The sequence below is a fragment of the Rattus rattus genome, chromosome 17, assembly GCF_011064425.1.
Source record: "Rattus rattus isolate New Zealand chromosome 17, Rrattus_CSIRO_v1, whole genome shotgun sequence".
Classification (NCBI taxonomy): domain Eukaryota; kingdom Metazoa; phylum Chordata; class Mammalia; order Rodentia; family Muridae; genus Rattus; species Rattus rattus.
This window is the reverse complement of record NC_046170.1, coordinates 2,208,233-2,231,693: the sequence shown is the minus strand read 5'-3', so window position 1 is coordinate 2,231,693 and position 23,461 is coordinate 2,208,233. Positions and strand designations below refer to the sequence as shown.

Sequence of the window (23,461 nt, the reverse complement as noted above, 5' to 3'; positions counted from 1 at the left end):
CCAGTCCAGGTGGGTGGGACGATTGGGCGACCTTGTCTAGCTCTTCCCATCGCTGCCGATGTGGAGTGGTTTGGGAAGGTAGGCTGTCTCTCTCATCACCACCAATGCCAAATAAACCTGGTTCTGGGCCTCAGCCCAGTCAGTCCTCCCCCATCCCCACCCCCCACTCCCCGTTCTCCCCACACTTCCCTGGCTCCCTGGACTCCATCCCAAAGGCCCTCCCAAACTGGGAGTAGGATATTCCTCAGCAGCCCAGCCTGGCCCCGACCCTGCCAGGCAGGTCTTCCGTGCCGCATGCTACAGCCCAGGCAGACAAACGCGGCCACACTCGCCGGCTGTACATTTAATCAGTGCACATTATTTACAGAACTAAACGATGGGGGGAGGGGGCGGATGGCCCCGCCCCTCGCTGGCTCTCAGGTTCTGTAGAGGTGATACCTAAAGGGTGCTGCTGGCACACCCCTCCCATCTGTCACCTCTAGTGCCAGGCTCTAAGAATCCACCACTTGGAGAGAGGCGGTGACCCAGAGGACCCTGGGTGGCCGCCCTCAAGGTTTAGGGAGGCGGAAGAGCCCGAGCCAGCTGTTACAGTACCATTTCCCACAGACGCCTCCTGCTGACTCCAGGGTGAAGAGAGGAAGGGGGGCCCCCCTTCCGCCCCTAGGACACTTCCCAGGCCTTAGTGGATTCCTTTGGGGGTTCCACAGGCTCTGTGTAGGGTGAGCTGGCCTGAGCCTAGTAGTGTTGTGTGGGAACAGGAATCTGGAAGGGAGGAAGTCTATAGTCTGGTCTGGGACCTGCTGAACATCCACACTGCCAGGAACTGACTGGGGACCTCTGGTACCCTAGTGTGTGTGTCTGCCCCCTGTCCCCAAAGGTTGGGACAAGGACAGCAGAAGCCAGAGGGTAGAGGGAGTGCCCAGCCTCCTGAGACCTTTGGGGTAATGAAAGAGAACATGGGCAGTCTAGGGAAGGAGGAGCTTAGTCACTAGCACTGGGAGGGGAGCTTCGCGGGCTCCCTTTGGTCCTTGGTGAGACAGGTCAGGGCCTCTTCCTAGAGGAAAGGAAGCTGCAAGCCCAGGGGTGAGTGGGAGTTGCCGGATGCCAGGATTGGGGAGGGCTTTCAGGGTTCTGGGCTTCTTAGTAGCCTAAGAAGAAGGAACCAAGTCTCAAGGTTATCAGGGTGGCCCCTGGGCCATATACTCTCCCTAAGGCAAATTCAGGAGGGTAGAGCCCCAGCTGGGCTCCTTCAAGGCAAACACAGCTCAGACACGGGAGGAGAGAGGTTCAGGCTGAAGGGCCAGAGCTGGAGAAGCTTCCCAGCCCTCTGCCATCTGTCCGTCTTCCAGAAGTGTGAGCCTCTGTCCCTTAGTTCCTGCCTGGAGCAGTACACTCAGAGATCTCTAAGCATCTCCCGGCCCGAGTCAGGAAAGCAGAAACAAAGGGTGAGAGGGGGTGCCCAAGAGAAAAGACCCCTGGGCATAAATAAAGGGGGGCAGGGGCTGGACTGAGGGGGAGTGTGTGGCTAGGAGGGCGTCCCGCCGCGCCGCGCCGCGCGGAGGGAGCATCCGGGTCCACACAGACCTTGCAGACCTGAGCACCGGGTGCCATGGATGCCACGTGATCACACCCACTCCTGCAGCGAGCGCTTGCAGTAGAGCAGCATGCGGGGTGCGCCCTTGCGCTGCATCTGCACCAGAGCGAAAGCCAGGCCCAGTATGCAGAGCAACAACAGCAAGGGGACCAACACCATCACCACGTTCACTGTCCGAACCACCTCCTCCATCTGCACCACCACGCGGCTGCCCTCATCCTTGTCTCCCACATCCTCTTCCTTGCTGTCATCCTCTGCCTCAGGTTCTGCACCCCCGTTGGGGTTGAAGGGCGGACGAGCCACATCGGGCCATCGCGATCGGGGCTCCACGTGCTCCTGGCAGCCCATGAAGTCCCGCAGGATGGATTTGGGGTGGCCGGGTTCCATCCGTAGGCGCTCGTTGTTGAATTTCCAGTACTTGGTGCCCTTGTAGAAGTAGGTGTAGGCTGTAGGAACAGAGAGGACAGAACGGCTTCAGGCTGGGGAAGGTATGTAACTTGGCGGTAGAACATTTGTGGAGCATGTTAAATGGTCCTGGGTCTTCCAGCTCCAAAACCTGGTTAGACAACCACCCAGAGCTGCTCTAGACCAGCTCTCTGGCCTAGAGGATCCTGCACGCACCCCAGGAAGGGCTAGGTCTGAAGCACAGGGCACGTCTGCACACAGAAGCAGGTGGTCAGCGGGGCACTGGCAAAGCCGGCGGATCTGCCCTGAACATGAGAGTCCCAGACAAAGAATCAGACACACACAGAGGCCCTGCTGGAGAACTAATGGAGTCACAGTGCCTGTCACTGAGTTACAATGACAGATACTAGGGTTTCTTTTGCAGGTCTGTGAGTAGACCGGCTCCAGTGCTCTGAACGACTGCCCCGAGGCTTAGAGTGCAGAGCCTGAGGCAGAGGCTTTAGCTCCAGACATAGACAGACATGGGAGGTACCTAGACAGCAGCCTCTCTAGCTATGGGGTTAAAGGTCCATCAGATTCCGGAAGGGCACGATGTCATGCTGGGGCATGACACAGCTAGGTCCCCCTTCCATATCACAGGACCTTGGACAAGCCCTGTATTCTGTGTATGGAGCAGAGTATGTGGCAAGTGTTGGGTCCTCTGGGAGGGGATGGTCTGGTACCTGCATCGTTGCTGAGGAAGGCCCCTTTGGGAGAGTTGGGGATCCCTTGCCAGACACTGATGGGCTTGGGGTAGCCAGGGTCTCCATGCTGTGTCTCCTCATTGAAGCGCCAGTACCTACGGCCAGAAGTATTAGGCTATGAACCTAGAGCCCTGGCTTGGGCATTGGCTTTTCCCTCATAGGCTCTCTCTCCAGGACGGTCTGAAAGGGAGGGGCTACAGCCTCCTCCTTTAAGGGAATGACATGGCAAACTGCTCACCTGTCAGCTTGAAAGAAGAAGGTGTGCCCTGTGGGCTCCCACCAGATGGCTGTGTCAATGCGGTCATAGGGGATGTCTGTACCATAGCTGCTCAGTGGCTGCGGGTAGCCAGGCTCCAGATTGGCTTCTCGGAAAAGCCAGTAGCGGTTACCTACACAGGGGGCAGGAGGCTGTGTGAGGGCGGGCCTGGGTTGGGGACGGAGGTGGCAGAGGAAATGCTTTTCTGAGTCCGCCGTCCATTGACACCATCACTGCCCATCTCGTCACATGTATACACAGTACCACAGATACTCACATGACGCTCCACATGCGTCTATGCCTATCCTCAGGCCACCTGTGAGACACTCATTTCTCTGTGTACAAGTCAACCGGCTACCACCCAGTCCGAATCACACTCTACATGGCCCTTCATCCTACAGGACACCTCCTCTAGGCCTGGGAGGTGTGTCTCACTAGACCTTTATATACTTCCCATTTCAGTCTGAGGCCAGCCCTGTATTTAGAGAATTCCCACCTAAGGGAGTTCTATCAGGGGTACTGATCTAACAGGGGTACTGATGATCTATCAGGGGTACTGATGATCTATCAGGGGTACTGGTCTATCAGGGGTACTGATCTATCAGGGGTACTGATGATCTATCAGGGGTACTGGTCTATCAGGGGTACTGATGATCTATCAGGGGTACTGGTCTATCAGGGGTACTGGTCTATCAGGGGTACTGATGATCTATCAGGGGTACTGGTCTATCAGGGGTACTGATCTATCAGGGATACTGAACATCTGTCAGGGGTACTGATCTATTAGGGTTACTGCCCCCCAAGACTTTCTTCCTTCAGACAAATGCAGAGATCCTGGCCAATTGGGCTTAGGGACCTGTTCTGACAAAGGACAGCTTGCTCTTCTGGGGATTCATTCTCAGGAGAACAAGAGGCAGAGGTGGGGATATGAGGTGGGGCTTCTAGACTGCAGAAGATAGACAGGGATACAGTCATAATCCAGGCAGCCCTGGACTCTCTTCTTCCCTAGATCCGCTAGGGCGCAAAGGCTGCCCAGTCCCTCTCACGGCATCCTGCTTACCTTTGAAGAAGACGAAATGCCCATCCTGACGTTCATAGGCAGCACTGATGTTCCCAGGCAGGCCACGCCAGAAGTGGCCGATTGGCATGGGGTAGTTGTCCAGAACACGGTTGTGCCGGACTCGCCAGAACCAGCGGCCCTGTGGGAGAGGGTGGGTATTGATGGGCAGCTTGTGCAAGGTACCGTGGCTTAGGGTGGGCGCTGTGCTCACTCTGTTCCTTCCCGGGTCAGGGATGATGTGTCAGACAGGCCATGGAGACCCTGAGAAGCCAGGCGGTACCTGGAGAGCCAAAGCAGCTCCAAGGAGGGAGCTTTGGTCTAAGGAGCGGGAACCTGATTGCTATGTGACCCTTGACAAGCTCCTTGTTTCCTTAGATTGGTTTCTTCCTGGTCTAGGGTCTGGTAAGCACCCAGAAGCTGTTAGCGAGGGAGGAGCCAGGCAAGGCTCTGAACAGGTTTAGAGAGGCTATGGGAGGGGAGAGGAAGGTCAGGTTCTGGGTTGACTGGAGAAGGTACTAGGAGGGTGGGGCCAGACCTTGAACACAAACATCTCTCCACGGAGTACAGCCACTGTGTCGAAGTTGCCATCGCAGATGTTGGGGCCATACTGGTCAGGCCTCTCTGTGGCTCGGGGCTGGGGTGGGGGCCCTGGTTTGGGGGGCCTCTCTGGCTTCCCACCTGGATGTGGTGGCTGGGGAGGCCGAGGTGGCTGGTGGTCTGGCCGTCCTGGCCGCCGGGGCCTCACCGTGGGGAGAGGCCGGGTGGGCTGTGGCTTACCATCTGGGGAGCCTACAGAGAGGAGGAATCAGGCAGTGAGGGAGCAGACACAGAGCCTAGCCTGGATGCCAGGTTCCCTATGCAAAATGTTGGAGTCCTGAGCCTCCCAGCCTGGAGAGACTTGGGCCCCAGCAGGCTTCCCCTCTAGGTACATGGTCCTGTTTACCCAGAGAAGGCCTCTTCCTCTACCACATGATCACCCTTGCCCCACTGCCCCAGTCTCCTCCACACAATCTTTTTCTTAACTCCTCTGCTGGCTGGGAGGCTACCTGCCTCTGCTTTGCCTGAGGACATTCTCCCTGCCTTCCTAAGGCACCCATAGAGGCCCTGGCTTCAGCAACTTGAACTCCACCTGATGGAGAGCTCATTACTGAATTGCTGGGGATGGAGGACCTGACGAGGCTGACTCTTCCTAGGGCTGACCTTGGGGGGGATCTGGCCCACTGTAGATTTGCTATATAGAGTCTGGGCTTCATAGGCAGCAGTCTCAAATCCACCAGGAAGTCTGGGAAGTGCTGGGAACAGACTCAAGACTATGGGGTCCTTGGGACCTTATGATACTCTAAGTCTAGTAGGGATAGAGCCAAAGGTAGGCGGGAAGTAGGGGGGCTCATCTATATCCCCTTGCAGCTGCAGCCTGGAGCCACAGTGTGGGTTCTAGGCAAGTGACTGGGCCTCAGTTTTCCTGCCTATAGAATGGGGGCAGAGTAGTACCAGCCTCACACGGCCAACTCACCATACAGCTGCTGGATGCCCCGAAGGTCATCCTCGGGCAGCTGGAAGTTGTCAGTGTCCATCCACTGGTAGAAGGGTGCCATGATAGCGCTGGGGTTGCTTGAGTGCTCCAGTCCTAGTGCGTGGCCCAACTCATGCACAGCCACCAGAAAGAGGCTGATTCCTATGGTGAAGGCATACACGGTCACTTCGGGTCATCCTAGGCCCTCCTGGGTGCCATGGATCCTACTCTTGCTTCTCTCTTGGATGGGGTTGAGCTTCTCTTACTTTTGGCTTGATTTCCCCATCTGAGAAATGGGCCCAACATACCCTTCTCTTCCCACCTCCCCTTGGTGGGACAAAAGAGTGAAATTAAGTACGGGGCTCCAGAGTCATGAATAGGGGACATTCTCTCCTCCTGAACCTGAAGCTACTGAGCTGGAGGGGCCCTGCCTGGCCTGCTCCCACCCTCGCCAGCTATCCTCACCATGCAGGTCAGTGCTGGAGAAGGTCCAGGGTTCATCTGCGTCGAAATGGGTGTCCCCACCCAGACCAGGGCCGGGGAAATAGGCGTGGGCCAGAAAGCCACCCACGCCATCAAACGGTGAGCTGTCGCCATGGAAGCCAGAAGCAAAGAGTACCATGATGTCAGCCTCCGCTCGCCTTCGTAGCCGAATGTCGTCGTAGGGTACTTCCTGGAAGACCAAGGGCGTGACCTGCTCCCACACTTGGAAAGCCCTACGCACCGCCTCCATTGAGTTGTACCAGCCCAGCTTCTCCGTGTAGTTCTGGATGCTGCGGGTGGGTGGGAAGAAAAGAATGGACAGGGGCCTGTGGGATACTGTCCGTTATTGCCACCTTCCTAAGAGTACAAAACGCTGCCACACTATCCACTCTTAGATATGAATTAGAACTTGTCATATCTAGTACTTTATTAAAATATGACCCTAAGTTTTCACGGCGGAAGACAAGCAGATCTAAAATAAGAAAGACAGTAAGGCCTGGTGGTGGTGGCACATGCCTTTAATCCCAGCACTTGGGAGGCTGGAGAAAGTGGATCTCGAAGTTCAAGGCCAGATGATCTACAGAGTAAGTTCCAGAATAGCCAGGGCTACGTAGCAAGAGCCTCTCTTGAAAAAGCAAAAAGAAACAAAGAAAAAAAAATACAGTAAGGAGCTGGGTATGGTCATGCACACCTGAAATCCCATTACTTGGAAATTGGAGGTAGGAAGGTTGGGGGTTCAAGGTTACATAGCAAGCTTGAGGGCATCCCGGGTATGACACGAGGACCTGACCCGTCTTAGCAACACCTCCCACTCCCAATTCAAAAACTAAAAAAAAAAAAAAAGGTAGTAAAACTGGAAAGTAAATGAAGACACAGGTTCTTGCTGGCCATGGGGTAGGGAGAGCTGTGGTCTAGGAAACAGGTCAAGCCACTCTGAATATTGACCCTAGGGCCAGGCAAACCCTAGTTTTAGCTGTGTGACCTTAGATACTTGACTAGACGGTTTCAATTTCTTTTTTTGAAAGACAGCAAAAGGGGAGGGACTAACACTTTCTTTGTGGGGGGGGTGTGTCCTTGAGGGGATTAAGGGAGATACTGCCTAAAGGATATACAGCCCAGAGCAGGGGGTCTCAGCCTTCCTAATGCTCCAACCCTTTACTACAGTTCCTCATGGCATGGTGACCTGAACCACACAGTATTTTGTTACTACTTCATGACCGTAATTTTGCTACTATTATGAATTATGATATAAATATCTGATATGCATGGGATCTGATATGCTGCCCCAGAGGAGTCGAAATCCACATGTTGAGAACCACTGGTCTACAGCCTGCGTATGAAGCAGAAAGCCTGCACCTTCCCTGTGGATTGGACTCAGCTGCTTGTGCAGTTAGACCGCCATAAACTGCAAGCGGGGATCTGACGGGGTGGACCATGAATTCACTCAAGGATCTGAGAGCAGGACATTTGACCCCCACACCTATGACCATACTGATTCAGAAGCTCATCTGGCCACATTAGGCTGGTATGGCTTGCAGCCAGCTGAGGCTAGGAAAGGACCAAGCAGGAGAGACCCAGCCTTGCCAGGAGGGAGGCTTCCTAGACTGGGAGCTGGGACCACCAGCCTGGCTAGTCAGGCCTCTTCAGCTATGCTTCTGGGAAAGAGAGTCTAGGAGCCTCTGAGAGGAGCAGAGCAGTGCCCCTCAAAGCTGGACCCGTACCTGAAGGTCAGATGGTAGTTGCTCCATGTCTTTCCTGTCAGGGTGTAACGCTTCCGCCGCCGCCGCAGGTTGGCTTTCACACGTACCCCAAACTGATCAGGAACCCCACAGCGGGGTCGCTTCATCCACCTGGACCACGGATGAAAAGGGTCAGCTTTGGGTTATCTCTTCCAGGTAGCCTCTTGCTTCCTACTTTTCCCTCACAGGGATGTATTGGGGGTGGGAGACTGGTTTCCAGAATAGCGGGTAAAGAGAGACTCCATTTTAAGAAGACTGAGTGCTCAGCAGTGACTCAAAATGTATGCTCCTGCTTCAGTGTATAGTCCAAGCATGGGCTAGGTTCTCTTGTGGCCTCCTGTCTCAGTTCTGTGCTTCTCATTGTATCTGTAGATCCTACTGATTTCTAATAGAGTAAGGTCTAGCTAGGTTGTCCCAACCAGGGGGTTCTGCACTTCCCATTCCCAAGCCTGTAGCAGGCATTACTAATCGAACATAATGCTCTTCCTGCCAAAGCTGGATTACATCATCTCTCCTTTACTTATCTATTTTACTGTGTATGTGTGGCCACATGAATTTATGTGCACTGTGCACATAGAGGTGTCCTCAGATACCCAGGACTGGAGTTACAGGGGATTTTGTGCTGTCTCCTGTGGGTACCAGGAACCGAACCTGGGTCCTTTGCATGAGCAGTGAGCAATCTTAACTCTCCAGCCTCTATCTCATCTTTCTTAGCATAAGCCTTCAGGCAACCATTCTAAATATTAGTGTGAAGATCAAATCTTTGCCATTCCTTATCCAGGCCACTCCTCTCTGAAAGTGTCATACACCCAAGGCTCCTCAGAGCAGGCTGGAGGCCAGGAGGCCCATAGGGTCTGGAAGGGGTCACACAGAGGGACTCGGACTCACGTTTTTGTCTCTTCATCAAGCACACCCGTGACAGGGATCCCATAGAAACTCTGCATCTCGGCAAGGGCAGAAGCCAGGATCTGGGCAGAGCGCATGGTGGACATGTGGCGGCTAGGCTGGGGTAGGTAGCCATAGAGTCGCAGCCAGTTCTGCAAAGAATCCAGAGCGGGTCTGCTCGGTCACGGCTCAGAACCCTCTGCGACCTCCCAACTCAGAGAATTCAGTTCTTCCAGGGCCTGTAAGCCCCTCACCACCAAGCTCACCCCGGCTCTTGGGCTTTACCCCTGCTGCCTGGTACACCCCTGGAGGGGGTAAGGAGGTAAGATTTTGAGACGCGGTTTCTCTGTGCAGCCTAGTTGTCCTGGAACTTGCTTCGTAGACCAGGCTGGCCTCCAACTCACAGAGATTTGCCTGCCTCTGCCTCCCGAGCTCTGGGATTAAGGCATGTGCCACCACGTTCAGTCCAACCCTCTTTTTAATTAAAAAAAAAAAAACAAAAAACAAAAAAAAAAAACACCTTTTTTTTTTTTTTTTAGTTATGTTTGTGGGCATCCAGGTTCCCATGGAGTCCAGAAGAGGGTGTTGGCTCCCTGGAGCTGGAGTTAGAGGTGATTGTGAACCACATCGTACGACACACGACACAGGACCTGAGCTTGGGTCCTCTGCAAGAGCAGTACATGCCTGTAACTGCTAAGCCACCTCTCCAGCACCATTTAAAAAACAAACAAACAAACAAACAAACAAACAAAAAAAACTCCGATAGTTTTTGTTTATTCTTTGGAAAATTCTGACATCTACCCAATTTTGAACACACCCCCATCTGCGTGGGAGTTTTGACCGGCTTGTTCTTATGCAGGTCTTACGCGGGTAACCATCTGCTGTCGGCTGATGTGTTCAGCAGGTATGCCATGCCCGAGGGTCATCCTCTTACGACTCTCCCTGCTATCCCTCAGCTCAGAATCCTTCCTGCCTGACCTTCCACCCAGCCCTGATCTGTTAATAAATATGATTCATCCGCAGCTGAACGCTCACAGTTACACACACTTGGCACTTTGACCCTAACAAGGCTCTGCATCCACCACTACCCACTGTGCAAAGAGGCTTCTCTGACCAAGGGTAAGACCAGCGCAGATCTACGGGCTTAAATAGAAATATTTAGAGGGCAGTCCAACCGCATGGGTGGTTAACATAACAACAGAAAGTTCGGCCCCGGCACCTATGATATTCTGGGTCACGAGAGCCTTTTCTCTTTCTTTCAAGTTATTTTTATTTTATGTGTCTGAGTGGTTGTCTGCATATAATGTGTATGTACCATGTGAGTGCCTGGTGCTCACAGAGGTTAGAAATGGATGTTAGATTGCCTCGATCTGGAGTCACAGATAGTTATAAGCTATCTGAACCAGGTCCTCTACAAGAACACACACACAGGACTGACACACTCTCTCTCTCTCTCTCTCTCTCTCTCTCTCTCTCTCTCTCTCTCTCTCTCTCTCTCTCTCTCTCTCTCTCTCCCTCTCCCCCCCCTCCTCCCCCTCTCTCTCTCTCTCTCCCCCTCCCCCTCTCTCTCTCTCTCTCTCTCTCTCTCTCTCTCTCTCTCCCTCTCCCTCCTCTCTCTCTCTCTCTCTCTCTCTCTCTCTCTCTCTCTCTCTCCTTCCCTCCCTCTTTCTTTTTGAGTCACGGTCTCTCTTCTATGTAGTTCTGGCTGGCCTGGAGCTTGCCTTGTAGAACAGGCTGGCCTCAAACTCATAAGAGGTCAGTCTGCCTCTGTCTCCCGAGTACTGAGATAAAGGTGTACACACCCACGTGTGGCTTTATTTGTTTGGGGTGCGTATGGGTAAACACGTGGAGGTCAGAGGAGGTGGGTTCTCTCTCTTCTACCACACGGGTCCTAGGAATCAAACTCAGGTCTCCAAGCTTGATGGCAAACACCTTTACCTATTGAGCCATCTCACTGGCTCCTCTTTCCAGAATCTTTTAAGGTTTCACCAGGTGGGAAACCCACTGGGTCCCAAAGCCTCCTGAGTGTGTGTGGGTGGGGGAGGAGAGACAGGCTCAGGCAGGGTGTGCCAAGAGGATGTGACAAGGCTTCTGCTGCAATTTATTTATTTTATTTTATTTTGAAACAGGGTCTCAGACTGACCTTTCACTTCAGTGTAACCAAAGGATAACCTTAAATCCCTATCTCCTGCCTCCACTTCCCAAGCAGCATACAGGTGAGCACTACCGTGCCCAGCTTCACGAAGTGCTGGGGCTCAAACTCAGTCCTTCACGTATGCTAGGCCACCATCCGACCCACACACCTACACCTCCAGCTCCTACTGTCTACACTGCATGCTTCCTCCTCTTTAAAATGAGGGCCAGTGTGCTATTACAGGGTGGCTTAGTCATTGCTTAATGAAAGGCCATCGAAGGGACCAGTGTTCAGTATAAAACACCTCAAGACCGAGTTCTCAGCACAAAGGAGACTTATTTGCCCTGAGGGACAAAGGGCAGGGAATAAGAGGCAAAGACAGGAGACAGAGGATGAGGGAGAAGGGGGAAGTCCTGTTCCAGAAGGATAGGACTGTCTTTGGATGGAGGAGACAAACGTGACCCACAGGCAAACGCAATTTATAAAGGTACAAGGGGGAAACCGTGTTAAATTTTAACTGGGCATGTTAATTAGGGCAGCCAAAGGGGGCTTTTGTTGCTGGACTTCAGTACTTTGATAGCTGGACCTTGGTGGTCGGCCTCAGAGGGAGGGAGTGGCCAAACAAGGAAACAGGCCTTGGTGGTTGGCCTTATTTACTGGTTTTTAGCAAGGCAGAGAGTATGGGGAGAAGCAAGACTGTCATGCTTGGGCTGGCTGGAGTCTCTTCAGCCATGACCTTTGGAAGGAAAGGGTTTGTTCGGCTTACACGTCCATATGGCTGTTCATCACGGAAGGAAGTCAGGACAGGAACTCAAGCAGGGCAGGAACCAGGAGGCAGGAGCTGATGCAGAGGCCATGGAGGGTGCTGCTTACGGGCTTGCTCAGCCTGCTTTCTTATAGAACCCAGGACCCCCAGCCCAGAGATGGCACCACCCACAATGCAAAGCTCCTCCCTGATCATTAATTATGAAAATGCCCTACAGCCAGATTTTTGGGGGGTATTTTCTCAATTGGGTTCCCTCCTTTTGGATAACTCTAGGTTGTGTCGAGGTAACATAAAATGAGAGTAAGATTTGAGAGGCACAGCTCCAGGAAAAGCACTTAGTACACAAAAACTGCGTTCAATTCCTTTCTAGAACTTGCCAGGCAAATCCCACCCATGCATCCTTCCATCTGACCATCCATCCATCCACCTATCATCCACTGTCAGATGTTCCTTTACACTCTAACATGACCCTTGGGGGGCTGTGGGAAACATGGCCACCTAGAACTTATTGGCACCCAGGGGGCTGCACCAGAAAGGGGGGCTTCACAGCTCTTAGGTTCACGAATGCACCAGCAACCTGAAGTAGCAATTCTGATGAACGACTCTGAGAAATGCTAAGAAAGATCAGCTGCCTCATGCCCTCAAGACGGTGAGGGGAGAGTATCCAGGTATCAGGAGGAAACAGAGGCCTTCCTTGTCCTTACCACATTTACCTGACCACTTGGAAGATCCGCTTTCTAGGTCGTTCAAGAATGGGAAGGCTATACACTGAAGGAAGGAGGGAACCCAATTGAGAACACCCAAGGCAAGCTAGATACGAAAGATGCTTTGGGCTGACATCCATATGGTACCTCACTCAGTCCAGGGCAGCAGCGTCCAAGCTTGATGGGCAGATGGCTGCCGCACCAAGTCCCACCCTGGCTGGCTGTGCAGAACCACTCAGCGACCCGAGGGCCTTGAAGAGTGGCAGAGTAGCAAGCAGAGACCTGAACCTAAGAATCAAGTGTCAGCTCTGTACAGAGTGGGGCCAAGCTTATTTAAAAAGGGAGGCAGTCTGGATCAGGGCTTCAGCTGTGAGGTTCGGCAAGGATTGAGTGACCAAAAGCCCTGTAAATGTTATGGATGAGAGACCAGGGCTCTGACTGGCAACCTTGACTCTGCCAGCAGGCCTGAGGGGTCTAGGCTTTTAGTGAGACTGGCCAGGCATGAGCAAGACCAGGGCCCAGGGTAGCTGGGAGAGGAGGAAGCACCCACGGTTTTCCCACTGACACTTTACCCCTCTGACCCACAGGGTAATACCACCACAACGCCTTCGTTCTTCCACAGCACTGAAACCTCCAGAGCTCCTATGGAGAGTCTACTTCCCTTTTGGGCAGTTTTCCTGAAGCCTTGTGGAAGAGTCCAGTGGGCAAGACCACCAGGCTAATGGCAAAAGGCATGGAGCTGCTGTGTGTGTGTGTGTGTGTGTGTGTGTGTGTGTGTGTATGTGTGTGTGTGTGTGTGTGTGTGTGTGTGTGTGGTGGGGGAGGTTTCGGTGGTGGGGTGGTTGCTGACAGATGAGGGCACCTTCATATCACCTATTTGCATAAGGTAAAAATATCTCCAGTGCCAAGCAATCAGAACCACACGGAGGGGCTGATTAGCCTATCTGCAGAGCCATAAGAGGGGCAGGCAGGCTGGGGACAGAGGCTCGGGAGGAACCCCTGGGCAGGGAGGGAAGGGGAGCTGGCCTGTTTGCAGCAAAGAGCTCTAGAGATCTGCAGAGATCTGGCAGAAGAGCTGTTTCATCCCAGAGCCAGCTCAGGGCTGCCAGACAGGTCCCAAGGGAGCCTGGTGGCTCTCCTTCACATAGTTAAATGCCTTTAAGTCCCCAGGAAGCACAGAATTTCCATCTCCCTATCAGCCATGCCTCCCAGCCCCTACTGGGGTGAAAGGGGCTGGTGACACTCCCTTGGGACAGGGACTGGTGAACAGAGCTACAGCCTCCCAGTAGGAGGTGAAGCTGACGGCTGGCCCGACACTGGCAAACTGGCGAGCTCCGGGTGGCTGCACACCAAGTGTCCATTAATCGGCCAAACAGGGCAGCAGACAGCAAGCACCCTGGGGCTTCTTCCCTTCCTACTGTTGGAAGTAGGAGCTCCGTCATCCCAGCACAGACCTGGCTGTGAAGAGAAGATCTAGAGGCTAGCCACCCTGGTGGGAATGGGGGTGCACAGGGCAGCCACCACGGCCTTATAGTGACAGGCATTTCAGATAGCTAAGTACTCTGCTGCTTTGTGACAAATGATGGGAACTGTACCCAAGATCCCACGGTGACAGAAGGCTGTAGCCGGGCCCTTCCAGTTCCTACTGATGGTATCTGTCTCTTGTGCATGGCACCTCCTATTCCTCTTTGTCACCTAGAGATTCACAGGTGAGGCAAGCAGGCCGAGCTGTGCTTCCCTGGTGGGGAAACCGAGGCACGGAAGTCAGTACTGGGCACAGTAAAGGAAGGGTCCTTCCTCCCTTTCCACGAGGGCCACAAGACCTCTCCCATCTTTAGACCAGAGTGTGCCTATGGAGGTGTTCCCCGAGATCCTAGAGGCATGGCTGACCTAGCCATTGCTTTGAGTTTCAGCTCCATCCAAGAAGAGTATCTATTGGTGTTGCAAGAAAGTGGCTGATCTCAAGCAGGAAGGCAAATTCAAAAGGGAGATTCCTGGTCCTCGTAAGACAGTAAACACATCACCCGAGAAACTGCTGTGCCTACAACCACTCCTGAAAGACAAACACCCCCCTATGCTCATTGTTCTTGGAGCAAGGTTCAGAGGCAGTGAGCTGACCGCTCCAAGTTACCCATAGACCTGGGTGTGCAGGAGATCCCTGCAGTGTTCCCAGATCCTTGGCCTAGTATGCTGGGCTCTGGCCCTTCTCACAGCACAGCACTGGGGTAGGGCACCTAATCCTCCCCACACCCAGCGTCTCGGGCTGGGTCTGGGCACTAAGCCAGGCTGCTCTCCTCCAGGCCTGTGGAAGCAATATGGAGGGACATAAGCCTGAAAGGAGGGTGCATCTGAGAAGGAGACCCCAGATCCCAGATCCATGCTGTGCCTAGAGCAGCTATTGGAGAGGGGAGACAGGACTGGGGCCTGAGCCATTGCTGTAGACAATATCCTGCTCCTGGGGCTTACACTAGGGGAGTGTCCAGGAGTAGCACATCCTCCCACCCCACCCCCGCCCTGCCCCCTTCCTCTCAAGGCCCTTATCAGGCCTCAGGTGATAAAGACAATCTTAAGGGTTCTGCTCTGTCTCTCACCTCAACTCCTTTGGTAATCTGAGCAGCCCCAGGCCGTGGTCTGCTCAGCCAGGTACAAAGGGAAGCTTGTCGGGACCATCAAAGAGGAATCCGCCCCTAGATCTGTGTGTGTGTGTGTGTGTGTGTGTGTGTGTGTGTGTGTGTGTGTGTGTGTAGGGGGGGTCGTTCCAAAGCAGCCAAGCCCACCCACCTCTCTGAGGCAGGGCACAGATTCATCCAGCAGGCACTCCTGACGAGACAGAGTACTTAGAGCTACCCTAGGCAGCTGATCCCAGCAAGGACCCTTAGAGAGCACCCCACCCCCAGGGCTGAGTAGAAACTAACTTTGGCCGTGTTTCTGAGTAGAAACTTGCCCAGGCCCTTGTCGCTTGCTCATATTAAAGGCCTATGAGAAACTGTGGCTAAGAGAACTCTGAAACTTAGTTTCTACCTCTGCGAAATGGGGTCATGCAGACACAACAGGACAAAAAGCTTGGATGACTAGACATTAGGCCAATAAAGGAAGAGAAAATTAGTTGAGCATGGTGCACATGCCTTTAATCCCAGCACTTGGGAGGCAGAGTTCAAGACCAGCCTGGTCTACGTAGCAAGCTCCAGGCTGGTCAGGGTTACATAGAGAAACCCTATCGTAAACAAGGGACTGCCCAGACTACTCAATTCTCATACTCCCAGCAGTAGCATGGTCCATTTAAACAGTTCTAAGGGATGTGCATTTGGGGAGCCTAATCTACTTCTTGATATGAACCTAAGATCCTTCTGCCTCTGGTTTCCAAATCCTGGTGTGATGGTTTGTGTATGCTCAGCCCAGGGAGTGGCACTATTAGATGGTGTGGCCCTGTTGGAGTAAGTGTGGCCTTGTTGGGGTAGGTCTGTGACTGTGGCGTGGGCTTAAGACCCTCACCCTAGCTGCCTGGAAGCCACTATTCAGCTGGCAGCCTTCCGATGAAGATGTAGAACTCTCAGCTCCTCCTGCACCATGCCTGCCGGGACGCTGCCATGCTCCCACCTTGATGATAATGGACTGAACCTCTGAACCTGTAAAGCCAGCCCCGATTAAACATTGTTCTTTATGAGAGTTGCCTTGGCTATGGTGTCTGTGCACAGCAGTAAAACCCTAACTGAGACACCTGGGTTATAAACACATATCATCATACCCAGACCACCATGAGTCTGGAAAAAAAGATTTGTATGTGTTGGCATGTAAGTTGAGGCGCTCTTGGAGGCCAGAGGCCTAAGCAGTAGTTGTGAGATGCCTAATGTGAATGTTGGGAAGTGAATTCCGTATGCTCTGCAATATGCACCCTGTGACATCATCTCTCCCTCTCTCTAGGTCCCTGCCCCCAGTATTGGGGATTGATTGATTACAGAGCCTAGAGAATGCCAGGCAAGTGTTCTACCTCTGAACTTACTAACCCAGACTTTTTTTTTTTTTTTTTTTTTTTTTTTTTAAAACTTCTTATTTTGAAACAGGGTAGCATGAAGTTGCCTAGGTTGGCAGGGATCAGGCTGCCCTTAAACTTGAAATTCTTCTGCCTCAGCCTCCTAAGGCTCTGAGATTACAGGCCAGGGCCACCATGCCCCTACTCCACTTGAAGAAGGCTGTGGGTGATGGTGATTGTCGGGACTTCCAGCCAGGGAAGCAGGAAGGAGGCAGCCACCCAACCCGCCCCCACAAGCCTTAACCTGAAGGAAAAACAAACGGGTCCTTTGGCCTATGGGAGGAGAGGGGTGGGGCGGGAAAGGCCTTTGTTTGCCAAGAGTTGTCTAGGTTGGCTAGAGACCAGGCCTTGAGTATCACCTGGACCTTGGGGCTCCCCAGGCCAGGGTCTGGGTGGGAGTAGGTAGGGAACTGGGTAGCTTTGGCAGAACCCCTGAAAAGACCTGGGTCAGTCTCAGCAGGTTCCTACTAGCCAAAGGAACTCACGGGGTGATGCCTTGCAATTTGACCTTTAGCCCAATCTGAGGCACCAAGACAGAAGGCTGAGGGTTCAAACTTCCATTCTGCAGTCCGTGGCTATGTAACCTGAGGTACCTTCACCTAGAGAGCTCACTTTCCTCTTCGATATGCATTAAAAGCAAGGAGAAATGTGAAAATGCTTCTAGAATGTTCTTGGACAGAACTAGTTTGATAACCGTACTGAAATAAGGCCTGGGACGCCTGGGCTGGCTGTGCATAGCATTTACAGCATCGCCAACAAGCAGAGTCGTTTTCCCTGTGACACCACCAAGCAGACGTTACGGCCATTCCATTTTACAAGTGAGAGAACCCAAGTTCAGACAGGTTCAAAAGCTCGACGACAACGAATGCTGCTTGATACTCGGCCGTTAATTTTACCAAGGGCTATGATGCTAAGTGGTGGACACGGAGCTGGGGTCCTCGTGTCTCCACGTGGTTCCCAGGTGTACGGGTCAGCTTTAGAGGATGCAGACCTGGCTCTGCAGGCTGCATGGCTCTGGGGACTCGGCCATCAGTGGCTATGGGACATGGGATATCTCCTGACAGCAGAGGAGGTCGAGGCAGGCCTTCTGTTTATTTCCTCCTGTCTCTTTGGGGCTCACATGGGATTCGGTGGGAGGTATTCCTTGCATACCCTTGGCAGACCTAAATCTGCCACGCTTGCCTGGGGCTGCAGACCCCTGACTGCTAGTCTCTAGGCATTCTCAGAACGAACACACATCCTTGGGGGAACAGTGTTCCAGAGCCCTAATTCTCAAGCACTGGGGTGGGGATGGGAGCTCTTCCTGCCAGAAGGTGCTAATATGCTCAGGCCTGGGAATGCTCAGCTACCCTCAGAGTCTCGGGACCTTACATAAAGCTGTGGGCTGTGGATCTGCCAGGATTCCCTTTGCAAGGAAGAGGTGTGGAAGCAACATCCTCAACCCCTTTGTTTCTGCTGACTCATAGACCGTGGTGCCATGTAACTGGCCTTGGGGTTCCTGCCTTGGTGTCCACCTAAATCTTGGGGCGACATTAAGGATGTGACGTTTGAATCCCTCAGGCTGAAACCAAAGTCCCAGCAGGGTAACACTGGCAAGGACCACCTGAATCCAGACACAAAAGGGGCACAGAGGGACAGCCAGAACTAAATCCGTGGTGGAAAAGGCCTTTCCCCACAGCATGACATTCTCAGCTGGCGCAAGTGACTTGGGTGGCCGGTTTCTAGACTTTTAGAGAAAATCTTTAGGGGAGAGAGCACGGATATGGGAACATACGTTCCCATGATGTTTTCTGTTCACGTCCAGGGATATCTTTTAGAAGTCTCCTTCCTCCTTGGGGTGGGGTAAATATTAAAGTATGTGTGTCCAAGGGTCACAGTGGGCAGGCCAGGGCCATATGTTGTTCCAGCGAAGACACACAAGGAGGTCAATGATGGGTGGGCCAAGGGAATCCCAAACACAGTGACATGTTAAGGACTAATGTGAAAGATGGTCTATATCCGACCCCAGTCCTCAACTGTGCCCATCTTGAGAATGGGTAGAGATACAGTGTCTGAGTCATCCTTGCTGTGAGCCTAACGTGAAACCCCTTTCCCTTCAGGGAAGACATGAGACCTGTACAGCTTCTGTTCTTAGCTGAGAAGGAATGTTAACATGAGGAGGGGACCTAGAGGGACCATCACTGGCCTATAAGAGGAGATGGACACACAGACAGTGACTCCAGACAGATCTGAAGACCAAAAGGCCTGGTGGTGCCGGCACATGTCTTTAATCCCAACTAGGGGGGCAGAGGCAGGTGGATATCTCTGAGTTCGAGGCTAGCCTGGTCTACAGAGCGTTCTGGAAGCACCCTAGTTGACTGCAGTCTCCTTGCCTCCTTTTGCTCACATTCCTCAGTGGTCAGAGGGGGACAGGAAGACTTCTGACACTATTCAGGAAAGGTGGGATTGCCCGATTTTGGTGTTGGTGGCACCACACTTGTGAACTCTGGCAGCCTGAGTCACTTCCACAGGATAGGCTAAGAGTGCTAAGTTTCGGGAAGGAGCGGGAGAAGAGTTTCCTTAGTAAAGAGTAAAGGCACTCAGGTTGTTAGAAACTGTAGCCACAGAGCAGGGCAGGGTCCTGATGGGGTGGCAAGGTGGCACCATGCAGGTGGGGTTCTAGATCACAGTGTCTATCCAGGGGAGAACATGAGAGAGTAGCTTTGCCGAGGCAGGCGGGCTACTTGGGGCTGACTGCACCTGTGCAGCAGCTCCTAGCACAGGCCAGTGTCCGGTTCCTTAATCTAGTGAATTCCTGTGGCTGCCACCTGGGAGGGTGAAAAGAGGCAGGGTGTTGGCCTTGGCTCAGCTATCCAGGTACTCAGAGCCATGAACTGCCCAGAGGTCAGGAGCTGTGGGTTCCCTCAAGTGAGAACCAGAACCTTTCTCAAAGGAAAGGGAATCTGGACAGCAGACCTGGACTGGGCAGATGGGCCTGGGGCTCTTTGGGAGAATTACAGCCGGTCCTAAGGGACCTCCCAGAGCAGCCTGAATACCAAAGCCAACTCTAAGGGTTAACGCATCCATCCTATCACCCACTGTGGAGTCCAACAGGCAACATTCCAGACTCCCTTCCAGCCACAGCCTAGGCACAGCCAAAATTGTACCCCAAGAGTCAATCCTGGCCAGGGGCACCATTGCTTTCTTCTGTGTGTGTGTGTGTGTGTGTGTGTGTGTGTGTGTGTGTGTGTGTGTTAGACTGTGGACACACTTAGCTGTACATCCTCAGTTGGAGGAGGCTCCCCAGGCCTCAGCTCCTGGCCATCTAGGAGATCCATTCACAAGGCACAACCACCAAACTCCAGCTTGGTCTGTATAGGCCACAAACTCTCTAAGGGGGAATCCGTGACTTGACAATTCTTTGGCATCTTCTCCAGTGGTAGCACCTTGGTTACAGGCAAACAATTCCTACCAGCAGGAGCTCCCTGTAAGCCTCTGACCCAAGGCCTTGTGAATTGGGTTGGGCTCCCTGCAACCCTCTGATCTGATGAGAGGAGGGCAAGGCAGGTGGAGGATTGGAGGTGTAACTGCCCCCCACACCCCCAGTTTTCTATTAAAGTAGGGTGGGGGGAGAGATTGAAAAAAATCTCTCTCAGGAAGACTAGAAAAGTGGGCAAACCTTCGGGGCTGGGATGGAAGAATAGGCTGTCTGCAGATACAAACAGTGCTCCAGAAAAGTGGGTAAGCCTTTGGGGCTGAGACGGCAAAATGCACTGTCTGCAAACCATCGTTCTAGGCAGCCCAAGGGCACCCAAGACCCTTGCTGGTCCTCTCTCCGGACTCCATATCTAGTCTCCCTTTCTCCCAGGGTTGGAAAGAATGATCATTAAAAGTTCGATGGCACCCTATGGTGACCTAGCTAGCTCACTAGGGGCATAAACTGGAACAGGAGGTACGGGCAGGGACTCTGATCGAGAAGACGGCGCCTGGTCACTCGCCAGACCAATTCGGAGAGCGGCCAACATAAGGATGTCAGCCGGGTTTCCAGAGAAAAGAGGCGTGGAGTTTACCCAGTTTCACCCAGGCCTGGGTGTAGAGGCGCTGGTGGGAAAAGTGTTTCGGAGATAGGGTCTGTCCTTCAGACCCCATCCCTGGCGTGGGAATGTTTCAGCGCAAAAAAAAAAAAAAAAAAAGTCACCAAAGCACCTTTGCAATCGGTCATCAGCCTGGGAGAGTCACACCCATCCCCCAACTCTCTTGGCCACCCGAGTAACGCACACTGTCTGCCAAAGGAGTGTCAATCAAAGCATGAGCGCTGCGGGGCTCTTGCTCCGCCTGAGCTCTCACTACCCGCAGCACCCCACCCCTCGTCACTCGTAAAGCCCACAGTGCGCCGATACGGCTCTCGAGGAATCGCGCGGGCTAAATGACTAGAGGCAAGAGCTAGGGGCTGCGGAAGCGGCTGCAGGGACTCAAGCTAGGGTGGGTCAGTGCCCCGAGCGGCTTCAGGGTGCACAGCAGCTGCGAGCCCTGTGCTCCCAGGGCTTTGGGAAGAGGCGCGCAGCAGAGCTCTGACCAGGGGAGTGGCAGCCTGCCAGGGCCGCTTTCTACCCAGGCTCTCCAGTCCCGATCGGTCCTCACCCTCTAACGCCGGGTGCGTCTCCCCCACCTGCAGGCCCCCGCTGCGGGTGTGGTTCGCACTACATCCCTCGGGTTCTTACCTCAGCGGCGTATACTTCGGCGTCTTCAGACGCTGTACCGCCGCCCAGGCAGTCCAGAAGCACCAGTAGCAGCAGGAGCAGCGAAGCTCGACTGCTGAGGCAGCTGCCAGCGCAGCCTGGCCGTCCGAGTGCGCTCCGGTCGCTGCCCATGCTCTTCGGCAGCCAGCCGGGTCCTGAGCGCTGCACGCGGGGCTAGCTCGCTGGCCAGCACCGCGTTCTCGCACGCGGCTGGGAAACTTGCGACGCTCCCTGGCTCCCAGCCCCGCGGGCGCGCGGCGGACCTCGGTCTCCCGGTGCCTGCCGGAGCAGCTCAGGTCCCCTCTGCAAATTCCCAAACCGGGTGAGAAGCGGGCAGGGCAGGTCGGGGCACGCGGGGACTCGCCCGCTGGAGAAGGGGACCGGCCGAGCTGCACGCCGCAGAGTCTCGCAGCGTCGGCGCGGTGCGCCCTGGCCCCGGCCCCCCGAGAGCAAGCCCAACTCCAGAGCCTTTGTCTGGCTCAGCGATCCGGCCGCCCGGTCCCGCGGCGCCCCCTGCGCGCCCTGCTCTCTCTGTCCATGCCCAGGTTCCCCCGCGCTGCCCAGAGCGCGCGCTTCCCTCTGGTGACTCCACTAGCTGCCGCGCCCAATCGGACCCGGATCCCCAGGCAGTCCCGGGAGGGGCGCAGGGAACTGGTCTGAGAGAGCGACGAGCCCGCCAGCCAGCTAGCCAGCGCCCGGCGTCCCCGGCGAGTTTGGCTCCGCAGCCCTACTCCCAGTGCGCGGCGGGAGCCGCTGTTCTTAAAGGGCCAGTGTGCTGCTCCCTGTGCGCAAAGCCAGGCGGAGGCTGGGGGCGGTACCTAACCCGAGGCTTCTCAGTAGCAGGTGCCGGCTGTGTTGTCCCGGGAGGTGGGTACACGTCTCCATTTTCCCTGATGGAAGCAATCCTCTCCTAGCCTGCTCAGCTCCTATCTCTGGGGAGCAGGGGTGACCCCATAACTAGACCCTAAGCCGAGGGAGGACGCAAGAAAGGCGAGATCTCCCTTGGAGGGAGGGCATTCAGATCAAAGTGGGCTGGCAAAAGACTTGAATAAGGACCTAAAGAACTGCTTTAAGCTTTTAAACATGGCAATAAAACTCTGGGGGGAAAAAAGAAGTTGGAGGAGCAGGTAAGATGGCTCAGCCGGCGATAAGATTTCCATCCCCAGGACCCACTTGGTGAACGGATAAAACCTGTGCCACTGTGGCGCTCGTTAGAACCTATACACGAACGCAAACCCTAGAGTGTCTTAGACTCTGGTAAATTTCCTCAGTCGAGAAGTCTGGGGTTAGGGCGCATCTGGGGCGCCTCAGGTGCTGAATGCAACCTAGAGCGCGCACTTACAAAGCGTGGGTCTGCACCCCTACTTCCCTGCGGGGTGGATATGAGCAAATTACTAGAGTTTTCTGAGTTTCTGTGTTGGGCTGAGGGTTCCGGCTCCTAGTGTGCACACATTTCGTTTCCAAGCAAAGCCGGCTCTATTTGGTCTCTGTTATGAGAAAGTCAGTTGTGTCCATGAGGCCCATCAGAACTCTGGATGGGAGGGCAAACCTTCCGGTGAAGCTTGGGCTAGACTTTAACTTTTACTCCAGTGTGGACTAAGGGAATCGGAGATCCACCGTAACTTCCTTCAGCCCAAGGTCAGCCCTAGCGTAGTTAACTGGGGGAACTGGTATGCCACTTGAGAACCATGGGAGCCAGGGCAGAGGGAAGCACATCTCAGCACCTCCCCACAAACAAGGACCTTACCTGAGGCTGGGTCTTTCCTAGAATAGGCTCTCTGGGTGCCTCTGCCCCCTCCCATCTCTCAGAAATAGGAGACCTGGCAAAGGACCTTAAAAATGGCTGGTTTGAACCCACTCACCGGCTGGAGGAAGATAACACATGCCCAGTGCCTGGCCTACTAACATCTCGTGGAAAGGGAATTGGGACTTGGCGGAAGGGTAGAGGCAGTCTCTCCCCTTTCCACTGGTAGCCTTCCCTGAGGGGTCTCTCACCTGGAAAACCAGCTTCTGAATTCTCTAATTAGAAATTTGATTTTTGCGAAATGTCCAGTGTTGGGTGAACAACAGCTTCTGTTCAGGTGTACTGCATCCGTTTGCCAAATTTATTCCCAATCATTTTTGAAAAACTGAGCTTATGGGGCTAACCCATAATAATAAGAGTCTCAGGTAGGTTTGAGAGACTATGATAAGTCAAATCTGATGGTTTTATTCCATTGCCCGTTGTTCTGGCTCTAGGAAATGAATCCCTCCCCCCCCCCCCCCCACCCCCACCCCCACCCCACCCCCCGCCACAAATGCCCCCCCCCACCAACAGGGTTTCGTTGTGTATCCCTGGTTGTCCTGGAACTTACTCTATAGATCAGGCTGGCCTCAGACTCACAGAGGTCCACCTACTCTGCCTCCCAGGATTAAAGCTGAATCCCACCAC

The 23,461-nt window shown here is 53.9% G+C and overlaps 1 protein-coding gene across 1 annotated transcript; it reads right to left on the bottom strand.

Moving 5' to 3' along the window:
• Positions 1 to 312: 312 nt before the first annotated feature.
• Positions 313 to 21,708, bottom strand: Mmp15 (matrix metallopeptidase 15). The gene is made up of 10 exons (XM_032887764.1): positions 21,013 to 21,708; positions 8,682 to 8,830; positions 7,776 to 7,904; positions 6,037 to 6,344; positions 5,572 to 5,733; positions 4,594 to 4,847; positions 4,059 to 4,197; positions 2,981 to 3,131; positions 2,722 to 2,837; positions 313 to 2,040 (listed from the first exon to the last, which is right to left on the bottom strand). Exons 1-10 carry the CDS (start codon positions 21,160 to 21,162, stop codon positions 1,625 to 1,627), a joined length of 1,974 nt encoding a protein of 657 aa, XP_032743655.1. The 5' UTR covers positions 21,163 to 21,708; the 3' UTR covers positions 313 to 1,624.
• Positions 21,709 to 23,461: the final 1,753 nt, after the last annotated feature.